The sequence below is a fragment of the Colobus angolensis genome, unplaced genomic scaffold (assembly GCF_000951035.1).
Source record: "Colobus angolensis palliatus isolate OR3802 unplaced genomic scaffold, Cang.pa_1.0 Scaffold172, whole genome shotgun sequence".
Classification (NCBI taxonomy): Eukaryota; Metazoa; Chordata; class Mammalia; order Primates; family Cercopithecidae; genus Colobus; species Colobus angolensis.
The window spans coordinates 4,877,847-4,900,642 of NW_012114844.1; the positions used below are offsets into that span (position 1 = coordinate 4,877,847).

The 22,796-nt window shown below is 47.9% G+C and overlaps 2 protein-coding genes across 2 annotated transcripts in view; one reads left to right on the forward strand and one right to left on the reverse strand.

The window, feature by feature from the left end:
- TBC1D2B (TBC1 domain family, member 2B) overlaps positions 1–22,790 on the forward strand; it is a 68,709-nt gene extending 45,919 nt beyond the window's left edge. The window contains exons 7-13 of the mRNA XM_011938439.1: positions 2,090–2,200; positions 3,292–3,485; positions 6,430–6,924; positions 10,320–10,437; positions 16,247–16,432; positions 18,013–18,134; positions 21,380–22,790. Of these exons, the coding sequence (XP_011793829.1) occupies positions 2,090–2,200; positions 3,292–3,485; positions 6,430–6,924; positions 10,320–10,437; positions 16,247–16,432; positions 18,013–18,134; positions 21,380–21,575 (1,422 nt within the window). The 3' untranslated portion in view covers positions 21,576–22,790. The remainder of the gene's footprint in view (positions 1–2,089; positions 2,201–3,291; positions 3,486–6,429; positions 6,925–10,319; positions 10,438–16,246; positions 16,433–18,012; positions 18,135–21,379) is intronic.
- Positions 22,410–22,796, reverse strand: part of LOC105509271 — a 14,478-nt gene continuing 14,091 nt past the window's right edge. The window contains exon 10 of the mRNA XM_011938445.1: positions 22,410–22,722. Coding sequence (XP_011793835.1) covers positions 22,410–22,722 — 313 coding nt within the window. The remainder of the gene's footprint in view (positions 22,723–22,796) is intronic.

A 22,796-nucleotide genomic window follows, 5' to 3' on the forward strand; every position in this document is an offset into this window, starting at 1 on the left:
AGAACTCGGGATCGCGTGGGGGTGAACTGCCTGCAAATGCTCCTGGGCAGGAGAGCCACTCCCAGTCCTCACCCAAAGATGACCTCTGGGAAGCATGGTTTTCTGTTCAGACAAGGTAAAAGCTACTCCTGTTAGCATTTCTTTCTTTTTTTTTTTTTTTTTTTGATACAGAGTCTCACTATTTCACCCAGGTTGGAGTGCAGTGGCATGATCTTGGCTCACTGCAGCGTCTGCCTCCTGGGGTCAAGTGATTCTCATGCCTCAGAAAGGGTAGTTGGGACTAGAGGTGTGCACTACCACACCTGGCCAATTTGTGTGTGTGTGTGTATTTTTAGTGGAGACAGGGTTTTGCCATGTTAGCCAGGCTGGTCTCAAACTCAAGTGATCCTCCTGCGTTGGCCTCCCAAAGTGCTGGGATTATAGGCATAAGTCACCATGCCCAGCCAACCTTGTTTCTTAAAAAAAAAAAAGCTTTTAAGACACCAGTAGAAAGGAGATTCAGGTGAGAAAAGGAAGTCCAATATTCAACATTTCAAGTACTTGTTGTGACGTGGTTTTGCTCAGGCTGAGTATGATGCCTATCGAAGTTCTTGTGGGAGTCAGGGGCCTGAGAACATGGAGCTAAGAGCCCACTGGTCTGGCTCTCAGAAGTCTGATTTGCAGCCTAGACAGTAAATGGGCAGCTTTCTATGGCTCAATTCTTCACCTCAAAAATAAAGATGGTGAGAATGGCTGCCTAAGAGTTGTGAGTTTTAAACAAGATTAGGAATCTCACATGCCTAGCACAGGGCACCTGTAACCCATTGCAAGTGCTCCATAAATGTTAGTGATTAAAGGGAACATTGAACCATTTTCAGTTCTGCATTTTATGGGGGAAATGGTATAATCCCGTGGTGGTTTCTTGTTTGACGATGAGGAATTTCTGTAGCCACATCTCTGGGGAGCAGCAGCAGTCTCCTGCCTGTGGCATCACCAGAGTCTGTCTTGACTACCCTGGCCTGCCCTTTGAGCTGTCTTGAACATAATTTCTTCTGTGATTGGGAGATCAGGAACCTCACACACCAGTCTGTCAGATTATAAAAGAGAAACAATTAGAAGCGGGGTGGGATGGGGAGAAGAGACACATTTATAAAAGACTGAATTTGTAAAGAACATTTAGAAGTCACTGCCTCAGAGGTGATTTGGATTAGTATCCTTAGCAGCGTCTTCAGTTCATTGTTTTTATTAGGAAAGTCTAAGGAAGTTTTCTGAGCTTCATTTTCAGTGTTTTACATGAAAACACTTCACCCCCTTTTTGGTTTGCTTTTTGTTGCTGTTGGCTCCTTTCAGCTTTCTTGCTTGGAGTTTCAAGGGCTGAAGCCAACATGACATGTGCCCCGCCCCAACCTGCTTTCACAGTTGGACTTGGCAGAACTTGTCACCAGCTTGTTATGTTCTTTTATAGACAGAAAGCAAATAGACAAAGGTTAACAATTGGCTAATTTAAATGAAGGCTATATTGTGTTAATTGTACTTTTCTTTCAACTTTTCTGTAAGTTTGAAATTTTTCAATGTTGAAGAATATGTTCTCTTATGTGCCTTATACATTGTAGGTCATAGAATTTGTTATTAAGAGTGATTTTTAGTTATGGACTGTGTATGTATGTAACTTTTTTTTTATATAAACTGGATAAGTGAAGATGAGAATCTTCAGAAAATATGTTGTTTCTCTAGTTTAAAAAAAAAGTAAGATACTGCTTTTTTTTTAACCACCTCAATGAATATGGACTATGGATAAAATATTTGCATAGATTTAGGAATATGTCATATTTATTTCTCCTGTCATCAGTTGAGAAAAACTACCACAATTAAATAAAAATATCTTCTCCATCTCCATTACGGCCATCATTCCTGCCTGCCTTCTACTACTGTAAATGGCCAAAAAGGTTAATCGGAAAGTGCCTTTTAACAACTTCTAGTTCTTTAGAACTTACTGTAACTTAGCAGGGCTATTTGATTGGTGAGGCAGCAAGATACTGACTACATAGGGTAATTAATTAGTCAATATTCAACCAATGTGAATTCAGGGATTTTTTTTTTTTTCTAACAGGATAATCTACAGGGGTACAAAACCCAAAACAAATTTCTAAATAAGGAGATTTTGGAACTCTCAGCTCTACGAAGAAATGCAGAAAGGAGAGAGAGGGATCTGATGGCAAAGGTGGGTCAGGATAGATGGATTCTGTTACCTGGTGGGAGGTGAGGTTAGGAAACCATTAAAAATAAACATGCTTTACAAACCGGTTCAACTCCCAGGCTTGGAGAGATGCGGTTGCTGATAAACAAAATATGTTTAAAATATATATAGTACATAGAGATATATAGTTAGTCTTATTTTATCTCTGATGAAGACAAAGATAAATGCCCTGAGATGTGAGTTTTTCACATAAACTGGGTAAGAATGAGAAGCTACAGAAAATGTGTTCAGTTTCTCTAGTTAAAGAAAAAGAATGTAAGGTATTGCTTTCTTTGTGTGTTACCTTTGTTCATAAGCATTTTTAATGGACTTTGAAGAAAACAAACTAAATATATAATTATAAGGTCCCCTAAATTAAGATTATTTGGGTTTTGATTTATGCTGTTCAGTTTGTATTTATGGAGATGGTGAGATGAATGCCTCCTCTGTGAACCCAGTAGGGTTGTTGTGAAAGTCCGATATGATTATGGCTGGAAGGGACTTTGCACAAAGTGTAATGGGACCACAAACATTTCAGCTGTCATCAAATGAGTTGTAGTCAAATGACACTTGTCAACAGCTGTTATATACCTGATATACTTTTTTGAACAGAACTTGAAGCATCTTCCCAGACCTTATTCCTGCGTGTTTTCCAGGGTATATTTGATTTGTCTGATAAGGTGGCAGATGGGAGCTAGTCCTGGACCACAGTGTCCTTAAATAGAATGGGTATAGCATGGAGTGGCCACTCATGGGCCATATGCCAAATGGCACCGAGCTGGACCTCAGTAATTGGCATGTAGCCTGGTTTCCCCTGTCCAGAGGTGATGCATTTGTTGGCATCCAGAGGTCTGATTATCAGCACTCCTCTATAAGGAAGAGAGGAGCCCACTGCAGGCCATTTTAAACATGACAGGTGGTCTCTGGCATAAATTAATTTATTGTCTTTGATACAGTCTGTCTCTGGCTCACTTCCTAATAGTTTTGGGTTTGTTGTTCACTGGTTATTTGAGTATCTAAATATTGCTCTTCCTGTGTCTCTGTCTGGATGGAGGTAACCACCACATTCTCTGCAGTATTCTAGCCTGGAAGCCAAGCTCTGCCAGATAGAAAGTAAATACCTGATATTGCTCCAAGAAATGAAGACACCAGTGTGCTCAGAAGACCAGGGGCCCACCCGGGAGGTCATAGCCCAGTTGCTGGAGGATGCTCTGCAGGTTGAGAGCCAAGAGCAGCCAGAGCAAGCATTTGTTAAACCTCATCTTGTCAGGTAAAGGTGCTAGTGACTGTTGGGGGTAGTGCACCCCATTTCTGAAGTCCCTTTTTCAACAGCAGGAACCATTCGCAGAAAGCCATACACAACTGTGTGTCTCATTTGGTGCTTATGACAAACGCTGTCGGGTCAGCAGAACAGGTAATGTCTTCATTCTCCCCTAGTAATCAAGTCATAGAGCAGGGACTTACCACAGGTTTTCTGATTGCAAGACCTATTTCTCGTGTAAGTAAGGGAGCCTCCCTTCTGATCCTTCCTTACTTCAGGAGGAGCCGGTCTTCCAAGGAATAGGAACCGTCTGCTAAAACAGCCCTACCCACAGGTGGTTCAAAACAAAGGGAGCCCTTAAGTGGGGAACTGAGCTTACATACACATACACACACACCCCATATATTTTTGGGGAAATCACTGAATCTGGAAGCCCATGATGGATCTTGGATTAAGAACCCTCTCATAACCTGTTTTCTAAAAAAAATTAGACTCATGAAATACTTGAGCCTGGAGAAATCTGCAGATTCACAGTTCAGCTTCCTCTTGTTTCCACGACTCAGGACCAGCCCTGTGTCTAGGCCTTGTTCACTGCAGTCTCCTTGCTTCTCCTGCCCCACCCCTGCAGGCCCAGGTGAAGCCTTGCTTCAGTTTGATGTGACCTTTCCCTTCTCTGAGCTTACAGCACCAGCCTGCATTGTTTGGGCTACTCAGATAACAGAAATATGCTCAGAAAGTACCCAACACTATCTTTACTAAACACTTTTATGGATGTCTCCCATGTGTCAGGAACCATGCTAAGGGTTTTATGTGCAGAGTGGTACTTAATGCTCAGTGAGGTGGGTGTTTTTATTCTCACTTTACAAGTGAAGAAGCTGGGTATGGAGGTGATACAACTTGCCCAGAGTCACCCACCCTGTGAGTGGTGAGGACAGGCCCTCAGCCTGGATGGTCGGGTTCCCAGGTGCTGGAGCGCCACCTGTACGCTGGGCATTGCTGCTTTGCCCATCATGGTGGCTGTTAACTTCTATGAGCTTTTGGAGCGCTTCTGAAGGTGCTGTGTATTCTTCCCATGTAAAAGTGTTTTGTGCTCTTACTACTTATATTGTGTGCTCAAATTTTATATATAAGTAGAATAACTATGTATATTGTTTTATTTTCAACTTTTTCTTATGGAAAATTTAAAACACACAAAGAAGTAGACAGAATTATGTAACATATACCCCTGTGTGCAACTAACTTGAGCACTTGTTAATGTTTTGCCAGTATTATTTCATCTTACCTCCTTATTCCCCTCGGTTTTTTTTCTGGAATATTTTAAAGCAAATGCCAGACATCACGTCATTCCACCTGTAAACACTTCAGTATGTATTTCTGACTGGATATGTACTAATCCCAGATACGTATCATTTTGAAACTTATTTCCTTCAACATTATTTTCTGAAATTATCCAGGTTGATACAAGTTAACTCCCGAGCTTTTTTTTTTAAGAGATGGGGTCTCACTCTGTTGCTCTGGCTGGCCTGGACCTCTTGGGCTCGAGCAGTTCTCCTACATCAGCCTCCCAAACAGCTGGGACTACAGACGCTCACGACTGAGCATGTTTACCTTCTTTGTAGAAGATCATTGTATGAATCTACCATGGTGTCTTTATTCCTTCCCCTCATGGAGGACGTTTAGATCTTTCCATTTTTCCTTGTTACAGTGATGCAAGGACTATCATGGTCCATATTCCCATGTGCCCATATGAGAGAGTTTCTCTAGGGTGCAGACTTGAAGTGGAATTCCTGGTGTGTAGAAAATACATACCTTTAACTCTGCTAGATCTGATTTTCAAAGTGCTTAAGTAAGTTTACGCTCAGCCGTAGTGTGTGAAAGGCCTTTGTAGTAGCTTTCTTTTACTGGTACAACAAATTATAAACATAGTGGCTTAAAACAACACAACACAAATTTGTCACTTAATAGTTCTGAAGGTCAGTAGCCCAATATGGGTCTCATTGGATTAAAATCCAGGTTTAATTGAGGGCTGCGTTTTTTCTGAAGGTTCTGGGATAGTTAATTTCCTTGTTGATTGAAGGTGTTGGTGGAATATAGTTCCTTGTTGATTGAAGGTGTTGGTGGAATATAGTTCCTTGTTGATTGAAGGTGTTGGTGGAATATAGTTCCTTACAACTTCCTAGTTGTAGGACTAGGTCGCTGTTTTCTTGCTGGTTGTCAGCTGTGGTTGGCGGCTTCTAGAGCCCCCTGCGTTCTTCGGCTCGGGGTCCCTTTTCCCATCTTTGGGGCGGCAGCAGCAGGTCCAGCGCCTCTCACGCCTCCCATCTCTCCTGCCTGACGTTTCTCTGACTGACTCTTCCACTTTGAAGGGCTCATGAGGATATTTGGGCCCACCCAGATATCCCAGATAATCTCCTTGTTTTAAATTCTGCATTAACATTCCATTAACAACATTCCTATTGCCATGTAACGTAAAACAGCCACAGGTTCCAGGAACTGCGACGTGAACATCTTTTTCCCTAATAGCTTATAAATACATTCTTCGTTTTTTTATCTTTTAAAATGATATTTTTAAGCATAAAGTTATACATATGTAGTATATATATGATAAAGAAATATACACACGCATTAATGTAGCCAAATTCATCAGTCTTGTTTTTGTGTTGTTGCCTGCGTTTTCTTCCATGCTTTTCATATTTTCAGTGTTAAACTATTTGGGATTGGTTTTTTCCCTGTATGGTATCAAGTAGAGATCTAATTTAATTTTTCCATATAGATAGTCATTCTAGGTTTATATACTGAGAAGTTGATTATATCCTCACTGATCTGAAATGCTTCTCATAGTTCAAAGTACCACATGTGCATAATTTGGTTTCTAGACTCTCTATTTCTGTTGCGTTGGTCTTTGTTGCTAAAACTTTGTCATTTTAATTTTTCCTTTTGTTTTTATCAACAGTGAATATGATATTTATGGGTTCAGGACTGTACCTGAGGATGACGAGGAAGAGAAGTTGGTCGCCAAGGTCCGCGCGTTGGATCTGAAGACTCTCTACCTCACAGAAAACCAGGAAGTCTCCACTGGGGTCAAGTGGGAAAACTATTTTGCCAGTACAGTGAACAGGGAGATGATGTGCTCTCCAGAATTAAAAAACCTTATCCGTGCGGGCATTCCCCATGAGCACCGTTCCAAGGTATGGAAGTGGTGTGTGGACCGTCACACCAGGAAGTTCAAGGACAGCACGGAGCCTGGCCACTTCCAGACCTTGCTGCAGAAGGCGCTGGAGAAGCAGAACCCGGCCTCCAAGCAGATTGAGCTGGACTTGCTGCGAACTCTGCCCAACAACAAACATTACTCCTGCCCCACCTCAGAAGGCATACAGAAGCTACGCAATGTCCTCCTCGCCTTCTCCTGGCGGAATCCAGACATCGGCTACTGCCAAGGCCTAAACAGGTGGGGGCACAGCACAAAATGTTCCCATTTGCCATTAGGCAACTTGTAGGCACCGGTGCTGCCTGGCAGCTCCCTCCCTTCCTGGTCGGCCAAGAAAAGTCAATATTTTAAGAGAAAAAAGTAGTTGCAACAAGCCAGTTTTCATGACACAGTGTCCCCAGTTCTAGAAGAACTGAGAGAAACAAACATGATTTCAGAAAGTATTAAGAACACAAGAGTTTAATTCATTTGAAACTACTGGAGTCTCATTTTTTGCTATTCTCATCACACGTGGGTTTTGATCAGAAGTTTGATTTTATTAGTTTGTAATGCATGGAGTGGAAATTGGTGGTCACCACTTGTTTATGCAGTATACAGGATCTTTTTGTGAATCGAGAAGTCGCCCCAGACAATTATTCAGCTGATTGAAACTTAGCCCTTCATGGACTTAAACTTATTTCCTTTTAAACTAGAACCTTTAACAGGTCTTGCATACTTCCCTACTTCCATAGGCAGAGGACACTAAAAAGCCTCTCACATTTTCTTGGTGATCCAGGCTCATCCTTCTGAGCTGTGTAGGGATGGGATAAGACCTCAGGAGGACTGAGGTTTGCTCCCCACGAAGCTCTTCCTGTCACTGGACTTTGCACTGACTGCTTCTTACATGGCTTGCGCACTTTCTGCTTACTGCTGTCCTTGCAGTTGTCCATTTATATTTCTGTGTTATGAAAGTAGGTAATCAAGTTTGTAAAAAAAAAAAAAGATAAATGTCCAGTGCAGTGGCTCACACCTGTAATCCCAACACTTTGGGAGGCCAAGGTGGAAAGATTGCTTGAGTCCAGGAGTTTGAAACCAGCCTGGGCAACATGGTGAAACCCCATCCCTACAAAAAATACAAAAAAAATTGGCTGGGTGTGGTGGGTCACACCTGTAATCCCGGCACTTTGGGAGGTCAAGGCAGGCAGATCACCTGATGTCAGGAGTTCAAGACCAGCCTGGCCAACATGGTGAGACTCTGTCTCTACTAAAAATACAAAAATTAGCCAGACAGTGGCACATGCCTATAATCCCACCTACTTGGGAGCCTGAGGTAGGATATTTGCTTGAACCTGGGAGGCAGATGTTGCAGTGAGCCAAGATCATGCCACTGCACTCTAGCCTGAACAACAGAGGGAGACTCTGTCAAAAAAAAAAAAAAAAAAAATTAGCTGGGCATGGTGGCATGCGCCTCTAATCCCAGCTACTTGGAAGGTTGAGATGGGAGGATCGCTTGAGCCCAGGAGGTTGAGGCTGCAGTGAGCTGTGATCATACCACTATACTGCAGCCTGGGCAACAGAGTGAGACCCTGTCTCAAAAAAAAAGAAAAGATACGGATAAAGTAAGAATGAAAAAGCTCTGCATGTGTACCTTAGGAATTCTGTAAGCTGTGCATGAGCTGGAGTTCTGAGGACTGACGTTTGTTCTGGCTACTCACAGGTCTTTTTGCTTCTGCTCCATGCCAGGTATTGACCTCCAGGTAAGGGTTTTCTGTTTGTGTTTGAAATGAGAGTACTGCAGGAAGAAAGGGTTTTAAGCTGGAATGTTATTTGGTTAAGACCTGAAACCAAATGGTTTTCAGTAAGTCATTGTCTCTGTGGTGGTGACGATAGGGCAGCCTCTCTGTGTGCCCTCAGAAGGTGAAACGGACTATAGCTACTCCTAGACACTCTCCATTTTTAAAAAGCCTGTAAGTAGCATCCTGCCTAATAAAGCAGTTTTGTTTTGCTTAAAGCCACCATTCACATTGTATACTCAATCTAAAAATTCCTGGAAGCTGGAAACCCCTGAAATTAAGCGTCCTGGTAAGGACTTGAGTGTGCCTGTTTGGGGTACAGTAATGCTCCATTTATTTGGCATTGTCATGGAATCATTTTTTTCCTACATAAATGATACTTACAGATAATTGAAGCTTTCTCTCTACACCTCCACCCTCATCACCATTAAAACCTCTGAGCTGTAATTCTTTGGGATTTTTTTCTTCAAAGTATTTGGTACGTGTCCATGCCTTCTGAGCACCCAGAACTTGAGTAGGACAACTGTAGCCTTGTCTAGATGATGGTGATTCAGGCCTATCATCTGGAATATTGGTGAATTTAAGTAATGTCCTCAAAGGCTCTGCCACTTTCAGACTCTCTACTCTTTCTCCTGGCACCATCAAGTCCTGTGGATTTGGTGTCTCTGCTTGCGTGTCTTGTTTTTCTCTCCTCTGTCTCTGCCAGTGGTCACCATTCTCCTTTCCATCCCATCCCTGCATACTTGAGACATCCTCTTCCCAGACTTTTTTTCCATTTAATTTGAGATGAGTTCATTATAGTTTTATCTAAGGAACAAATTTCTGAGAAATGGCTTCAGGGGTTTTCCCATGAGTGTTGCTCATAAGCTTCGTGTGATGGGCAGAAGTTTTGGGTTTCAGCTGAGTAGAGGGAGGCCTATCTCTCACCTCTTCCTTTCCATCCTGCTGCTCCAGATTCCCACTTGGAGTCATACCAGGGCTGTTGATTAGTGACAGCATGTAAATAGCTGACCCGTTTCCGTTATGAACAACAAAGCAACTGAGACACATGGTCCTCCTCCCCTGCTGTGCATGCAATAGACACAGCACTGCTAGCTCCTCTGGGGTGCCCTCGTCTGCACCCCATTTTATTCCTTCATCCTGGAAGCAAGATGGTATTGGGAAAGCTGTTTTAAACCATCCTGTCTTCTTTGTTACTTACATTCACATCTGGATTTTTTATGTATGAAAGGGTTATCTGGAACTTCTTGATGAACTCAAAGAATCAGCTGCATTTGCAAAAGTGTTATAATGAAAACTTTTTTTTTAATGAGGCTGGTTGATCATTGGGAAACAATTTCATCTTTGAACAAAAACCAAATGAAAGTGGGGAAAAGTAGCTTTGCTTCTCAAATTTTAGGAAATGTGCCTTCCCCACCTCCCCCCCTTTTTTTTTTAATGAGACAAGGTCTCATTCTGTTGCACAGGCTGGAGTGCAGTGGTGTGATCATCACTCACTGTAGCCTTCACCTCCTGGGCTCAAGTGATCCTCCTGCCTCAGACTCCTGGGTAGCTAGAATTATAGGTGTGCGTCACTACTCTTGGCTGATTTTTGTTTTTTGTTTTTTTAGAAATGGGGTCTTGCTATGTTGCCCAGGCTGGTCTTAAACTCCTGGCCTCAAGTGATCTTCCTGTCTTGGCTGCCCAGAGTGCTGGGATAATAGGCGTGAGCCATTAAGCCAGGTCCTTATTATTCTTTATTGGAGAACTAGAAATAGTTTTGGCCGTGGGAGAAAAAGTGGCTTAAAGCAGATGGTCTCTGTGGAGACTGTGGTAGCAGCTGCCTGTGCCTGGGCTCTCATCTTGTCCTCCCTTTGCTTGTAGGTTGGTGGCAGTGGCCCTCCTGTACCTGGAACAAGAAGATGCTTTCTGGTGTCTCGTTACCATAGTGGAAGTTTTCATGCCCCGAGACTATTATACAAAGACTCTTTTAGGATCCCAGGTAGTTCTGAAAATTCTGTGTTTCAGTCATCACTTTTAGAATTGCAGCTGAAATGTGACCTGAATTAAACCTGTGGTCGGGGTCGGGGGTTGCTTTGTGTACGTGACTTCAGAGACTGATTCCTGAAGACAGCAGGCCACATCTCAGAGGCTGTCCCCAGTCATGGCCTGCTGTTTGTGACTGAGGCCGAGTTGGGTTCATTCAGCCCCCTGCGAACCAGCAGAGACAGACCCGTCCTGCAGGCCTAACATTGTGTTCACTGCTCTGCGCTCTCTTCCCCGGACACAGGCCTACCAGCGGGCTGAGTCATAATGCAGGCGTGCTTGGGTGACTGGTGTGTTAGCTCAGGCTCTCAAGAAACAGATGTCGGGCTGGGTTGAGACAAACCAGAGACTTTGATGTGGGGGAACCCCTGTGGAGGACAAGGGACAGAGAAGCTCCAGTCCCAGGAAGGGAGGAGGATGGGGAGAAGAGTCCCAGACCCTGTGCAGTGACCACCATGAAGTCCTGAGGAAGTCTGGGCAGGGCCAGTGGGGAACTCTTAAGCCAAGGGCAGTGACCAAGGTACCCACCTACACAGATGGGCTGCATTCGTGCCCCTGCCACACCCGTGCCCTGCTGCTGGAAATGAATGTGGTGATGCACCAGAGGGGCAGCAGCAGAGCCTGCAGTCACCTCCCACAGTGGGGGTCTGAGTGGTGCATTTCGTGCCGTCCACACCTGGAGTCTGATGCCAGGGGCCAGGGCAGGGTGATAAGGGCTGGGAGAGCCCAGTGTTTCTGTCTTTGCTTGGGATGGTCCTGGCCCTGGACCAGATCCTTGACCCTTGCATCATCCCTAGGCTGAGCTGGGGCTGCTGCCAGCACTGGCTTCCCCATAAGCCGGCCCTTTGCATGTAGCCCAGCCTCAGGCAGCTTCTATCTTAGCCACTGTGCCCGTGTGTGCCTACTCTGTCTCTTTTCTCTTCTCCAGGTCTGTGCCCCCACCTGGCCTACCTGCTCACAGCCTCTCCTTGCCCTTCTCCTGCATCACTCAGTGTCACAAGGCCTGGCCCCGCAGGCCAGCGAGAGGTGCTGGCAGGAGACTGAAGGGTGACAGGAGGGACTGAAGGGGTTTTCCCTCTCCCCATCTCGGGCACTGTCTCTGAAGGTGGCTTTGTCTCCTCTGCGCCCAGCTCCTGTTCGGTGTTTCCTCTGTACCAACAGCTGACCCTACCGGCTCCCTTCATTGCTCCCCGCAGGGTGCCTTTCTGCCCTTGCTATAACTCTGGGCTGTCTCGCTGTCAGCTGTTTGGCTTCTCAGCTTTTCTCTCAACGGTGTGGCCAGCCCCTGGATGACATTCACTCAGTGACACATATTTAGAGGGACTTCCGTTTTCCTGGTTGGACCCTGAGCGAGTGTTCTTTGCATTTGCATTTCTGCCTTTGGAGGGAGGGTCATCATTATTGCCTCCTATTTCCGCCTGTGCTCCTCACCTCTCTAGCTCCCCAGGCTGGAAACTCAAGCCATCCTGGACTCCTGCCTCCTTCCCCTGTATCCCTGTCGTCACCATTTCTAGTGCTGCCACCTGCCTGGAAGCTTACATCTGTGTCCCCTTTTTGTCCGTCTCACCACAGTGGGACCACCGTCCCCTCTCCATCACTGCAGTTGCCTCTTTCCTTTCTTCCTGCTGCCACTCGCCCACTGCTCCAGTTTAACCTGTGTCTCACTCAGGCATTCAGTCTGGTCCCTCTGCTGCTGTTGTCTGGGGCTCCTCAGGGTAAAGATGCCTTCGAATGCCGCCAGGGCCCTCCTTCCTGCCCGCTGATGGGACATATGTTCTCTGGGCATGCCCATCCCCTGGGTACTTTCCTACGTAATCCCTCTACTGGAACAACATCCCATTGCTCATCTCCCTGGGAAGCTCCTGTGCAGCCTTAGCACACAGACCATCTCTTCTGTGAGTGGTCCTCCCTGCCCCAAGGCAGGCACGGGGCCCTGCTGCTATTCCCGCTGCTCCGGTGCAGGCCTGTGGGACAGCAGCCACCTGATTGGATCATCCTTGTGTGCCTGCTTGTCCTCCAGCTAGTCAGTGGTACCTGAGGGCCATGGCCCTATCTTTCCTTTTTCTTTCTTTTTCCTTTTCCTCTATGCCTGGCACCCCACACAGTAAATGTTTGAACTTAATGAGCTACTCTTTGACCAGGGAAGGGGAGCTGGCCTTTACTGAGCCCTGGCCCCGTGCCAGCAGCTGTACAACTGCACAGAGCCCTGCATGCTTGAGCATCAGCCTTCCTATTTGACTTGGGAGAAAACTGGGAGCCGAAGACACTAATAAGCAATTTGCCTGAGGTGCCACTGCTGAGGGGCAGAGCTGGGGTTTGAACTCAGTCCTCTGCAGCTCTGGGCCTAAGCTTGCCCGTCTCTGCCCAGTGCCTAGAACATCACAGGAAGGTGGCAAGAGAGTCAGAGCTCTGGCCTTCCCAGAGGGTGGACTTTCGCCACAGCTGCTCCCTTCAGGTCCCTGTCCCAGTTTCACAGATGTCAGTGGATCCCAGGAGAAGCGCATCTGGTCTCCCTGTGATCACTTCACTTGCTAATTACCCAAGAAATGTATTGTTCTGTTGCATTGGTGTGTAGGAAATGAACAGCAACAGGAAGATGCAGTAGTCAGTCGGGTGGGATTAGAGGGTCAGTAAAGAAAGTTTTGTGTGTTCGTGGGCACCTGAAAGCTAATAGCTTTCAAAGATTCAAATTTAAAATATCAGGTGACTCAGTGTTTCAGAGTAAGAAAAATGAAGCATTGATCTTTCTTAATTCCATTGAAGTGTGGCCAAGCACCTTGGTTAGGAACTTGGGTGGAGGGTCACATGTAGTAGGTCACAACCCAGGCCCTACCTCCTATGAGCTGTGGAGCTTGGACACATCACTTAACAGCTCTGTGCCTCAGTTTCCCCATATGTAAGATGAGAGTAATACCCCCTCACACAGATTATTTGAGGTTGAATTCAGATGATGCATTAAAAAAAGTTGAATGTAGGCCGGGCGCGGTGGCTCAAGCCTGTAATCCCAGCACTTCGGGAAGCCGAGACGGGCGGATCATGAGGTCAGGAGATCGAGACCATCCTGGCTAACACGGTGAAACCCCGTCTCTACTAAGAAATACAAAAAAAAAAGCTAGCTGGGTGAGGTGGCAGGCGCCTGTAGTCCTAGCTACACGGGAGGCTGAGACAGGAGAATGGTGTGAACCCGGGCGGCGGAGCTTGCAGTGAGCCAAGATCGCGCCACTGCACTCCAGCCTGGGCGACAGAGCAAGACTGTCTCAAAAAAAAAAAAAAAAAAAGTTGAATGTAATGCTCAGAACATTGTAAAAACTCAATAAAAGTTGGTAGTATTGTTATAGGGAAAGACTTATTTTAAATTTCTGGATTTAAGATAAAATTTGCATCACATTGTCACGTAAACATAAATGTAAATTCTAAGGAGACTTCTCCCTACCACCCTGCCCCCGACTATACAAGTAATAGATGCTCACTAAAGAGAAGTCAGGCAATGTAGAAAGATGTTAAGAGGAAAATGAAAATTACCTGTTATCCTACCAACTGGAGAACCATGATTAGCATTTTGATGTATTTCCTTTTGCTTTTTTTCCCCTAGTTCATATAGGTATCCAAATTGAGAGCACACTGTATCCTGGCTGGTTCACATTATAGCATGAGCATTTTCCCATGTCATTTTATACTGTGTACCCATCCTATTTAGTGGCCTAATATTCCATTAGGTGGGTGCTAGAACATGTTTAATTATCCTCCTGCTTATCGATGGCCATTGTGTAAGGTGGCTCTTAAAATGCGGATAGCTTTGTGTGTGCTGTCGACCCTCAGCACTGGGCTTTGCCAATTACTGTCAAACTGCCTCCTGCCAGAATCAAGTGCCTGAGCCCCGTGTCCACTGCTACTGCAGTCCACATGCTTGTCAGCTTTTCCATTCATTCCATCCTTTGAGTGCATGTTCTGTGCCAGGACCTTGCTAGGTGCTGAGGACACAGAGATGAATGACACAGTCATTCCATGTCCTCCAGAGCTCAGTGGAGAAGGAAACTTGACCAGAGGCCAGAGCAAGCGTTCCCTGGCAGCCTGCTCCACACCAGCCCTCCGCCAAGCACCCGGGCAGCTTGAAGAGTGAGGCACAGTCTGCCTCCTAGTTCAGAGAAGAGATGTGTACAAGGATCTCCTCCCACGTCAGGGCCAGCTGATATGCCCCTCCCTCTCGGACGTCTTCAGCTGGATCCTCCAGGCTGAATGAATCACGTCATCATCAACTGGTCTTAACAGTGAGCTGTCCGTCTCCCTTGCCACTTTACACCTCCCTAAAGGCAGCTCCTGACTGGGCATGAAGTATGGGAAAGTACGTACAGTTGACCCTTGAATAACGTGGGTTTGAACTTCATGGGTCCACTTACATGTGGATTTTTTCAACCAAACACAGACTGAAAATACAGTATTCACAGGATGTGAAACCCTCTTATATGGAGGGCTAGCTTTTTGTGTATACACCAAGGGATGACTAGTTTTTTACACTATGGATAGAGAAATTATTTTAGTAGGTTGGTACTAGGTTTTTATTTTTATCTTTTTCCCATCAAATCCAATTGATTAGAATTAAAAGCATCAAAGTGTAGTCCGCTGTGTGAGGTTAAGTATTGTTTTGTGAAACATTTCTTTCTGTTTTGTACACATGCGCACTGGTTCACGTGGACTGGGTGATGGTTGAAGATGCATGTTTTTTTGTGAGTCATAGACAAAGGCTAGGAAAGCCCCTGGCTGACAGGATAGTGTCTTGACTCCTCAGTGTGATTCAGGGGTGTCTGTGACCAGCTTCTGCCTGGCTGTGCTGCCTCACCTCCCAGCCCTCCTGCCTGGAAGCCTGAACTCTGGCTGTAGGAACGGTTTCCTTTCAGGGCTTGGCCGGGCCCTGTCCGTGGTTCCACAGGGCTGTATGAACACATCGTTACCAGGGCCTGGCCATGGTTAGGTTGGTCCATGTGTCTGGCCTTCCCCTCTCATCTTTTAACTCCTTGAGGTCAGGGTTGAACCTTATTCTTGCTCTGCCCAGCGCTGGCCCCATGCCTGACACAGAGTGGCGGTAACCAGGTATTGCTTGTCTGTCGTGCGATGGGTAGTTTATATAAGCCTCATTTAATCCTCACAGTAGTCCAGTAAGAGAGAGGTAATTAACTATTTTCCAGATGAGGCACAGAGCCAATTAGGCCATAATTTACTAAAAGCCACCCAGCTAGTAAGTGGTAGAGCTGAGATTCAGACTCAGGTCCATGTGATGCTAGAGTCCTTGCCACCCCCACTGCATAAAGAGCCCAGCAATGTTTGTTGAACAGATGTGGTGATGCTGCTTCCTCTTTGACTCAAGACTCCCATCTGCCCAGGATTCCAGTTTTTGGCCCTTTGTGTCAACATCTCCTGTAGTTACATGTGGATTGGCAAGGCTGACTGTCCCACCTGCTCCTTGCAGTGGCCTATTTCCCAGGGCATTTTGAGTGCAAGAGTTGGTTTCAGGTCACAGACACCCCTACTCCCATGCCCTGTGGAAAGCATGTGTTTAGCAGACACTGAGTGTGTACCTGCAGCACACAAGGTCAGCGCTGCTGGAACATGGTAGTCTGGCTCGGTGATGGACCCCATGGCACATTTGGAACAGTTGTGCTGCTGTCACGTGGGATCCACCCCCAGGCTCTCAGGTTGTGTGTCTGTTTGTCTGCTTACCCGGTGACCTGGCAGGCCCCATACACTTCTCCCCTTTGTTCCCTCTCCAGGTGGACCAGCGGGTGTTCAGAGACCTGATGAATGAGAAGCTGCCTCGGTTGCATGGCCACTTTGAACAGTACAAAGTTGACTACACCCTCATCACTTTCAACTGGTTTCTGGTGGTGTTTGTTGATAGTGTCGTTAGTGACATCCTCTTTAAAATATGGGACTCTTTCCTTTATGAAGGACCAAAGGTGGGTTAACTCAGCTCAGCTATTTTCAGATATACGTGCTTGACAACCGTCAGCAGGCTGTCTACCCAGCAGTAGAGTGGCTGTCTTGCCTGGAACTTGTGAGGATTACCACGGTGCCCACGGGATCTCAGCATTGCCTGACTAGAGCTGGGTCCAGGGTATCAGTAAACCACAGTCATTTGTTCATGTATCAGAAACATTCAACCCACATCAAGCCCTGTGATAGGCGCTGGGAGCTGTGACTTACAGTTGGAGCCTGAGCCTCACCATTTGTCAAATGTCTGGTGGTGTTAACCCCATCATATGGAGGAGGAGATGGAGGCCCAGAGATCTAATAAGCAGGGGATTAGGGGGACTAATGAAGGGGACTAACGAGGGGGAGCCAACTTCAGAGCCTTACTGCCCATGAGCCTCCCACCCACTCTGTTGTATGTTTTTTTTAAAAATCAGTTTTTGAATAAGGAATACATTTACATATTAAACTCTAATTGTATAAACAGGTGTATGTAATGGAGTAGAGGCCCCCTTAGTCTTCTAGTTACTCTTCTCAATTTATTCTATACCTTAGCTGGGCACAGTGGCATGTGCCAATTGTCTCAGCTATTTGGGAGGCTGAGGTAGGAGGATCATTTGAGCCCAGGAGTTAAAGTCTAGCCTGGGCAACATAGCAAGACCCGGAAAACAAACTAAATAAGAGAAAGTACAGGTTGGCACAGGCCCTTAGATATGGGAAAAGCAATTTGTTCCAAAGCTGTTTGAACTCGCAAGACTACCAGGAGTCCATTCCCTCTAACCTCTAATGTACCCCAAACACAAATTTAAAAAAAAAAAAAAGGGCCAGGTGCAGTAGCTGACACTTGTAATCCCAGAACTTTGGGAGGCGAGGCAGGCGGATCATGAGGTCAGGAGATGGAGACCATCGTGACTAACATGGTAATAGCCCGCCTCTACTCAAAATACAAAAATAGCCGGGTGTGGTGCCGGGCGCCTGTAGTCCCAGCTACTCAGGAGACTGAGGCGGGAGGATCACTTGAACCTGGGAGGCAGAGGTTGCAGTGAGCCAAGATTGCGCCGCTGCATTCCAGCCTGGGTGGCAGAGCAAGACTCTATCTCAAAAAAAATAAATAAAAATAAAATTTAAAAAAATCTCCTTCCCTATCTTCAAAAGTACACTAGTTGAGATGGAAACAGCCTCTGTAAGTGGGACTTTCTAAGAGTTTCAGAATCAGAAAACTTTGGTTTTGGTTTTATTTTAAAATGATTCCTTATGCTTGTTCCTTATGCTTTATTGACTAGAAGTGTTCTCGGAATATGAAAGGATTCCACAAAGATCTCCTATAAGAAGATTTTTGGTTTGGGCTGATGTGTTGTTGAAAACCACCAGAGTTTATTTTCCTGTAATGAAGGAGTCTTGTCCTAGCCAGGGAAGATTGCCCCTCAGGTCAATTGTCTTTCCCCAGGTTGGGGACCATGCAAGCCACGTCCCCGTGTCCACAGTGGGGCCAGCACCCCCCGGACTCCAGCCTTGTGCCTGGACCCACAGGGTTTTTCCGCTAACAATTTCTCTGTTTATTCCACAGGTTATTTTCCGTTTTGCTCTGGCACTTTTTAAGTACAAGGAAGAGGAGATTTTGAAATTGCAAGATTCCATGTCTATATTTAAGTATCTCCGCTACTTCACTCGCACTATCCTTGATGCTAGGTGAGTCCTGGGGAGTTCTCAGATGTCAAGGAGAGCAGGAAGCCTGGCCCCTGCCTCCTTGAGAGTAGCCTGTCCTTGCTGTCTTCCAACTCGGAGCCATCCCAGGTGTACAGTGTGGGAGGGGGCATTGCTTTCCAGGGAAAGGAAAGAGTAAGGGGTGTGAGCCCCAAGTAGCCTTATGTAGGAGGAACTGAGATGAGGATTCTGTCCTTTATCCTACAAACACAGATCCCGACAACCAACAGCAATAGTTTCATTTGTCTAGAAAGCATTTACTGAGTACCTGCTGCGTGGTAGGGCCTGTGCTGCACACTGAGGATGACGGATGGAGAGTAAGGCCTGTCCTAGAAGACCTTGCTGGGGACACCATTGTGCATCATTTGATCCGTGCTGTGGTAGAGGGAGCCCAGGCCGGAGAAAGGCTGAGTAAGCTGGCCAAGGGGCAGCAAGGAAACAGTATGGGGGCAGGGGTCCTTCAGGAGCGGTGGCGCAGAACTGTGGGGCAAGTGTGTTTGGGGAAGTGTGGAGGCAGCTCAGCCCGGCTGGTACCATTGTGGCTGGGCCATAGCAGAGCTGGGCTGTCAGGGTGTTTGCAGACTTTGCTCAGGACTTGAGGCTTCATCCTGGGCGCTAGGAAGTATTGCAGGGTTAGGCAAGAGACAAACAGGTCAGATTGGGGCAGGACTGGTGACTGTTAGAGGGCTCTAGGGAGAGAGGTGGTGACCTGGGGAGAGGTGGTCCCACAAGTGGAGAAGGAGGGTGGATTGAAGAGAGGGAGGGAGGAATTTGACTTGGAGGACCCCTGAGTTTCTGGCCTGGGAGGCCAAGTGTTCAGGAATCTTCCGTGGCCACACAGTCATTGCCTGTTCTGGGCCACCTTTGTCTGTATGTCCCCTGGACCACAGCTGTTGGCTGCTCTGACCCTGACAGCTGATTCTGACAATGGGAGCTGAGGTGCTAGCTGAGGCCATGCCAGGCCTCCTGGAGGTCGTTGCTATTTTCAGGGTCTTTTGTTGGGAGTGGGTTTGTAAGTTTCAGGCTTACTAATAGCACCAACAACAGTGCCCTGATTTCTGCCAAATTAGAAAGGATATTGGAATCATATTTGCTGGAGAAAGTTTGATTCTGAGTCCTGGGGTGAGCCTTGAGAGTTTCTGTTCATCTCGTGTTGGGTCAGGATTCCTGAGAGTGACACGGAGTGAGCTCACCCATGCCGACAGCTAGGGCTGTGTCGGGAGCGCCGCTGCCCTCAGTTCTGCCCTGGGTCCCAGGCGCTGCCGGGAGGAGCAGAGGTGAGTGTGCGTGGCTCTGGCGAGTGCCCGCCCCTTCCCTGGCACCAACACTGCTAGACCTTGCATGGCCGTGCAGCGCCTCCTTGTGAGTGGCTCGCAGTACAGTCTGCCCTGCAGCTTGCTTTAGAAAGCCGGGTCGCCAGACCAGCAGGTGCTTTAAGGAGTGCCAGGCCACAGTGACAGGCTCCCCAGTGTTAGGAAGACTGCAGGGGCCCATAACCCACCTATGGGCTGCAGCCTTAGTGTTTTAGTGAGCTCCCCAGACTAGAGGTTACAAGGAGGCCAGTCCTGTAGCACAGTGAGTGGCCTTCAGAAACACAGGGAGGGAGTTGTGTGGTCAGCTGCATTCAGGAGATGGGGATTAAACAGGATTGAACCAGGCTCTGCAGCAGGACTTCTGGGAGCCTTTAAAGGTGCTGAGCATCGTCTCCAAAATTTAGCTGACCACGGGGCACCTTCTCATCTCCCAGAGGAATCTTCCAGGCCTGAGGCAGAGGTGGGGTCTGGCTTCCCGGGTGCCAGCCTGGGCTCAGAGGCTCCTGACTGAGGAGCAAATGAAGAATTACACTTCGGGCTCACGTTCTGCAGCACAGGAGGGGTGGGCGCCCTAGGTTTGGGGTTTGTGGGGGCTGTGGGCTGACAGTTATGGGGGAGAAAGTGCTGGTGAGTGGGGACCCCGTGCCCCGTTCACATGAAGCCTCCTCCCACCTGGTGGGGCTGGCAGCCCGGTCCGCAGAGCCAGGCAGGAGGTGGAACCTGAGAAATCCACATGCGGGGACCCCTGTGCTCAGGTATTCCCTGTTCTCTGGTGCTCCGATGTTCTAGAACACACGCTGGGGAATTCGGAATTTAAATAAAGCTGGCCTTTCTGACCTTGAGCCTCTGGACGAGAGTTAACCATGTCCAGGCAGCGGGGTTTGGAAACACAGAAGGCTGCGCCCTCGTGTGCGCCGTGGGTTGACAGGAACCCAGGCGGCTGATGGCAGCAGGAGCAAATGGCCTGCTCCACTGGGGACAGGCAGGAAGTCCTTCGGGGCATTTCTGTTTCATCACAGCTTTTCGTGGGGCTGGTGAATCTGTTGGGCCTTTGGTTGACAGGAAAGGAACGAGCCCCTGTTGCTGGATGCAGAGCGTCTGAGGCCTGGCAGAATCCAGAGAGGGGAAGATGGTGGCCCCGTGTTGGAGGAACTGGCTTATTTTGTGATCCCCAGAGACCAGCGTGGCTGACCCCTTAGTGCTACAAATCCATAGCCAGGCCTCAAGACAGCTTTTGGTTTTATTTTTATTAAGCCACTGACCAGTGGTTAGGAGCAAGTGATCACAACCTTAACATTTTTATTGTAAATTGGAGCCTTGACCTGGGGATAATGTGAAACCCACGAGCTGCACATTTCTGTGTAGACTGCATCTGGACACTTGTCACATTGCCAACTGGCTCTGACAGTCATCGCCGGGACTGCCTGGGCCTGTGTTCATTCCCAGTCAATCAGTCCTGGGACACAGACGTCCCAGACTCATGCCCGGTGCCAGGCCTCGTGCCTGCCTGAGGAGGCATACACACCTGCACCCGTCATCACCATGCAAGTGCTGGGCACTCTCCTCAGCGCTTATGTGTGGGAACTCGAGTAATCCCACACCCTAGGAGGTGGCACTCCTGTTATCCCGAGTGTGCAGATGAGGAATCAGAGGCCAGAAAAGGGGGTGATTTCAGTCACACAGCAAGTATGTGGCAGAGCTGGAGTCCAGGCTGTAATTCTGAACCTGCCCCTGGCTGGGCCATTGTTCCTTGTCACCTCTCTGCAGAAGGTGGGCCTCGTCCCCTACGTCAGACCCCTAGCCTGGCCAGCACTCTTCCCACCCTGTGTCAGGCCACCTGCTGTGCCTGTGAGGGCTGTGTGTGAGCACTCACGTGAGCGCTGCTGATTCTCTTGTCTCTCCCCTGCATCTTGCCAGGAAGCTGATCAGTATCTCCTTTGGGGACCTGAACCCCTTCCCCCTACGCCAGATCCGGAACCGACGCGCCTACCACTTGGAGAAGGTCCGGCTGGAGCTGACCGAGCTGGAGGCCATCCGTGAGGATTTCCTGCGTGAGCGGGACACCAGCCCTGACAAGGGTGAGCTGGTCAGCGATGAGGAGGAGGATACCTGAGTGGGTCCCGGGACGCTGCTCTTCCTGCCTTCACAACCAAAGTGTGCCAAAGGGTGAAAGCACGCTTAAAAGCCAGAATGTAACGTGTGTGGCCTCTGGGAATCTGCTGGGCAGATGTCCAAAGCCAGACTGCACTTCCTCATTTCCCACTGTGCGGGGGCAGGGGTGGGAGGTCTCATCTGTTTACAGCCATTTCCATGCCATGCTTTTGGTTACACATATCTCAGTCATGCTTTCTGCCTGATTGGTGGATCCTCAGGCTTACCAGTGGCTATTTGCAAGAGCCTGTTTCCAGCCTCCGTCAGCCTGTCGGTGCTCTGACCCCCTGAAACCTTGCTTTGCTGGGCGTCTCCCCGTGTTCTCTCTCCTGTACATAGTGGGCAGTGGTGTGTGGTTTTGAATGGCAGTGCTGTGAAGGATGCCCACTGTGCTTCAGGCACCTGTAGGCCAGAGGGTTGCTGCCTCAGGCATAAGGTCGGTATGAAAAGGGACTGCCTTAGAAAGGCAGGCACATCCCTTGTTCAGAAATGGCCACTGTAGAAAGCCTGTGAACCTCCCACCGGTGACTTTAAGCTGCCAGCTGTGCCCCATTTCTAGAATAGCCTTTGCTCTTCCACACACAACCCTTCCAACAGTGGCTCCCAGCCTGCATGGGGAGGGCCTGGCTGCCCAGACACCCACCCTCACTTCTCATGGCCAGCCTGCGTTTGCAGATCACTGGGCTGCTCTGTCCCCAGCTTGCCGCGTGCCTGGCGTGGCTCGGTGAGATTCTGTGGAATGCCCTTCTTGACTTGTGGGAATCATTCACCAAGTACAATGGTTCAGGATTCCAAGTCAACGGTGGACCGGCATATTGCAAAGCAGACCCACCCCTGGGCTGGCCTTGGTCGAGGGGATGGAGGAATCTTTTCGGTGGCGCTTTGCAGGGCAGTGGTGCAGCTGCAGCATGAATGCTCTTGGACAGTTGAAAACCTTGGCTTCCTTGGAGATGGCCAGTGCTCCTGGTGTCTCCTCCACCTGACTGGGTTGTGCAGGAGGCCGGCTGCCAGTGTCCGGGGCTGGGAAACGTTTTTGCTTGGGGCCCAGGCTTGGGTGAGCTCTCCCAGGTGTGTGCCCACCCCACACTGCCTGGAAGCATCCTTGTTCTCTGCCAGGACACAGGGTCACTGATGCCTCTGACACGGCAGTTTCTGGGAACTCACAGGACTGCCTTTCTGAAGG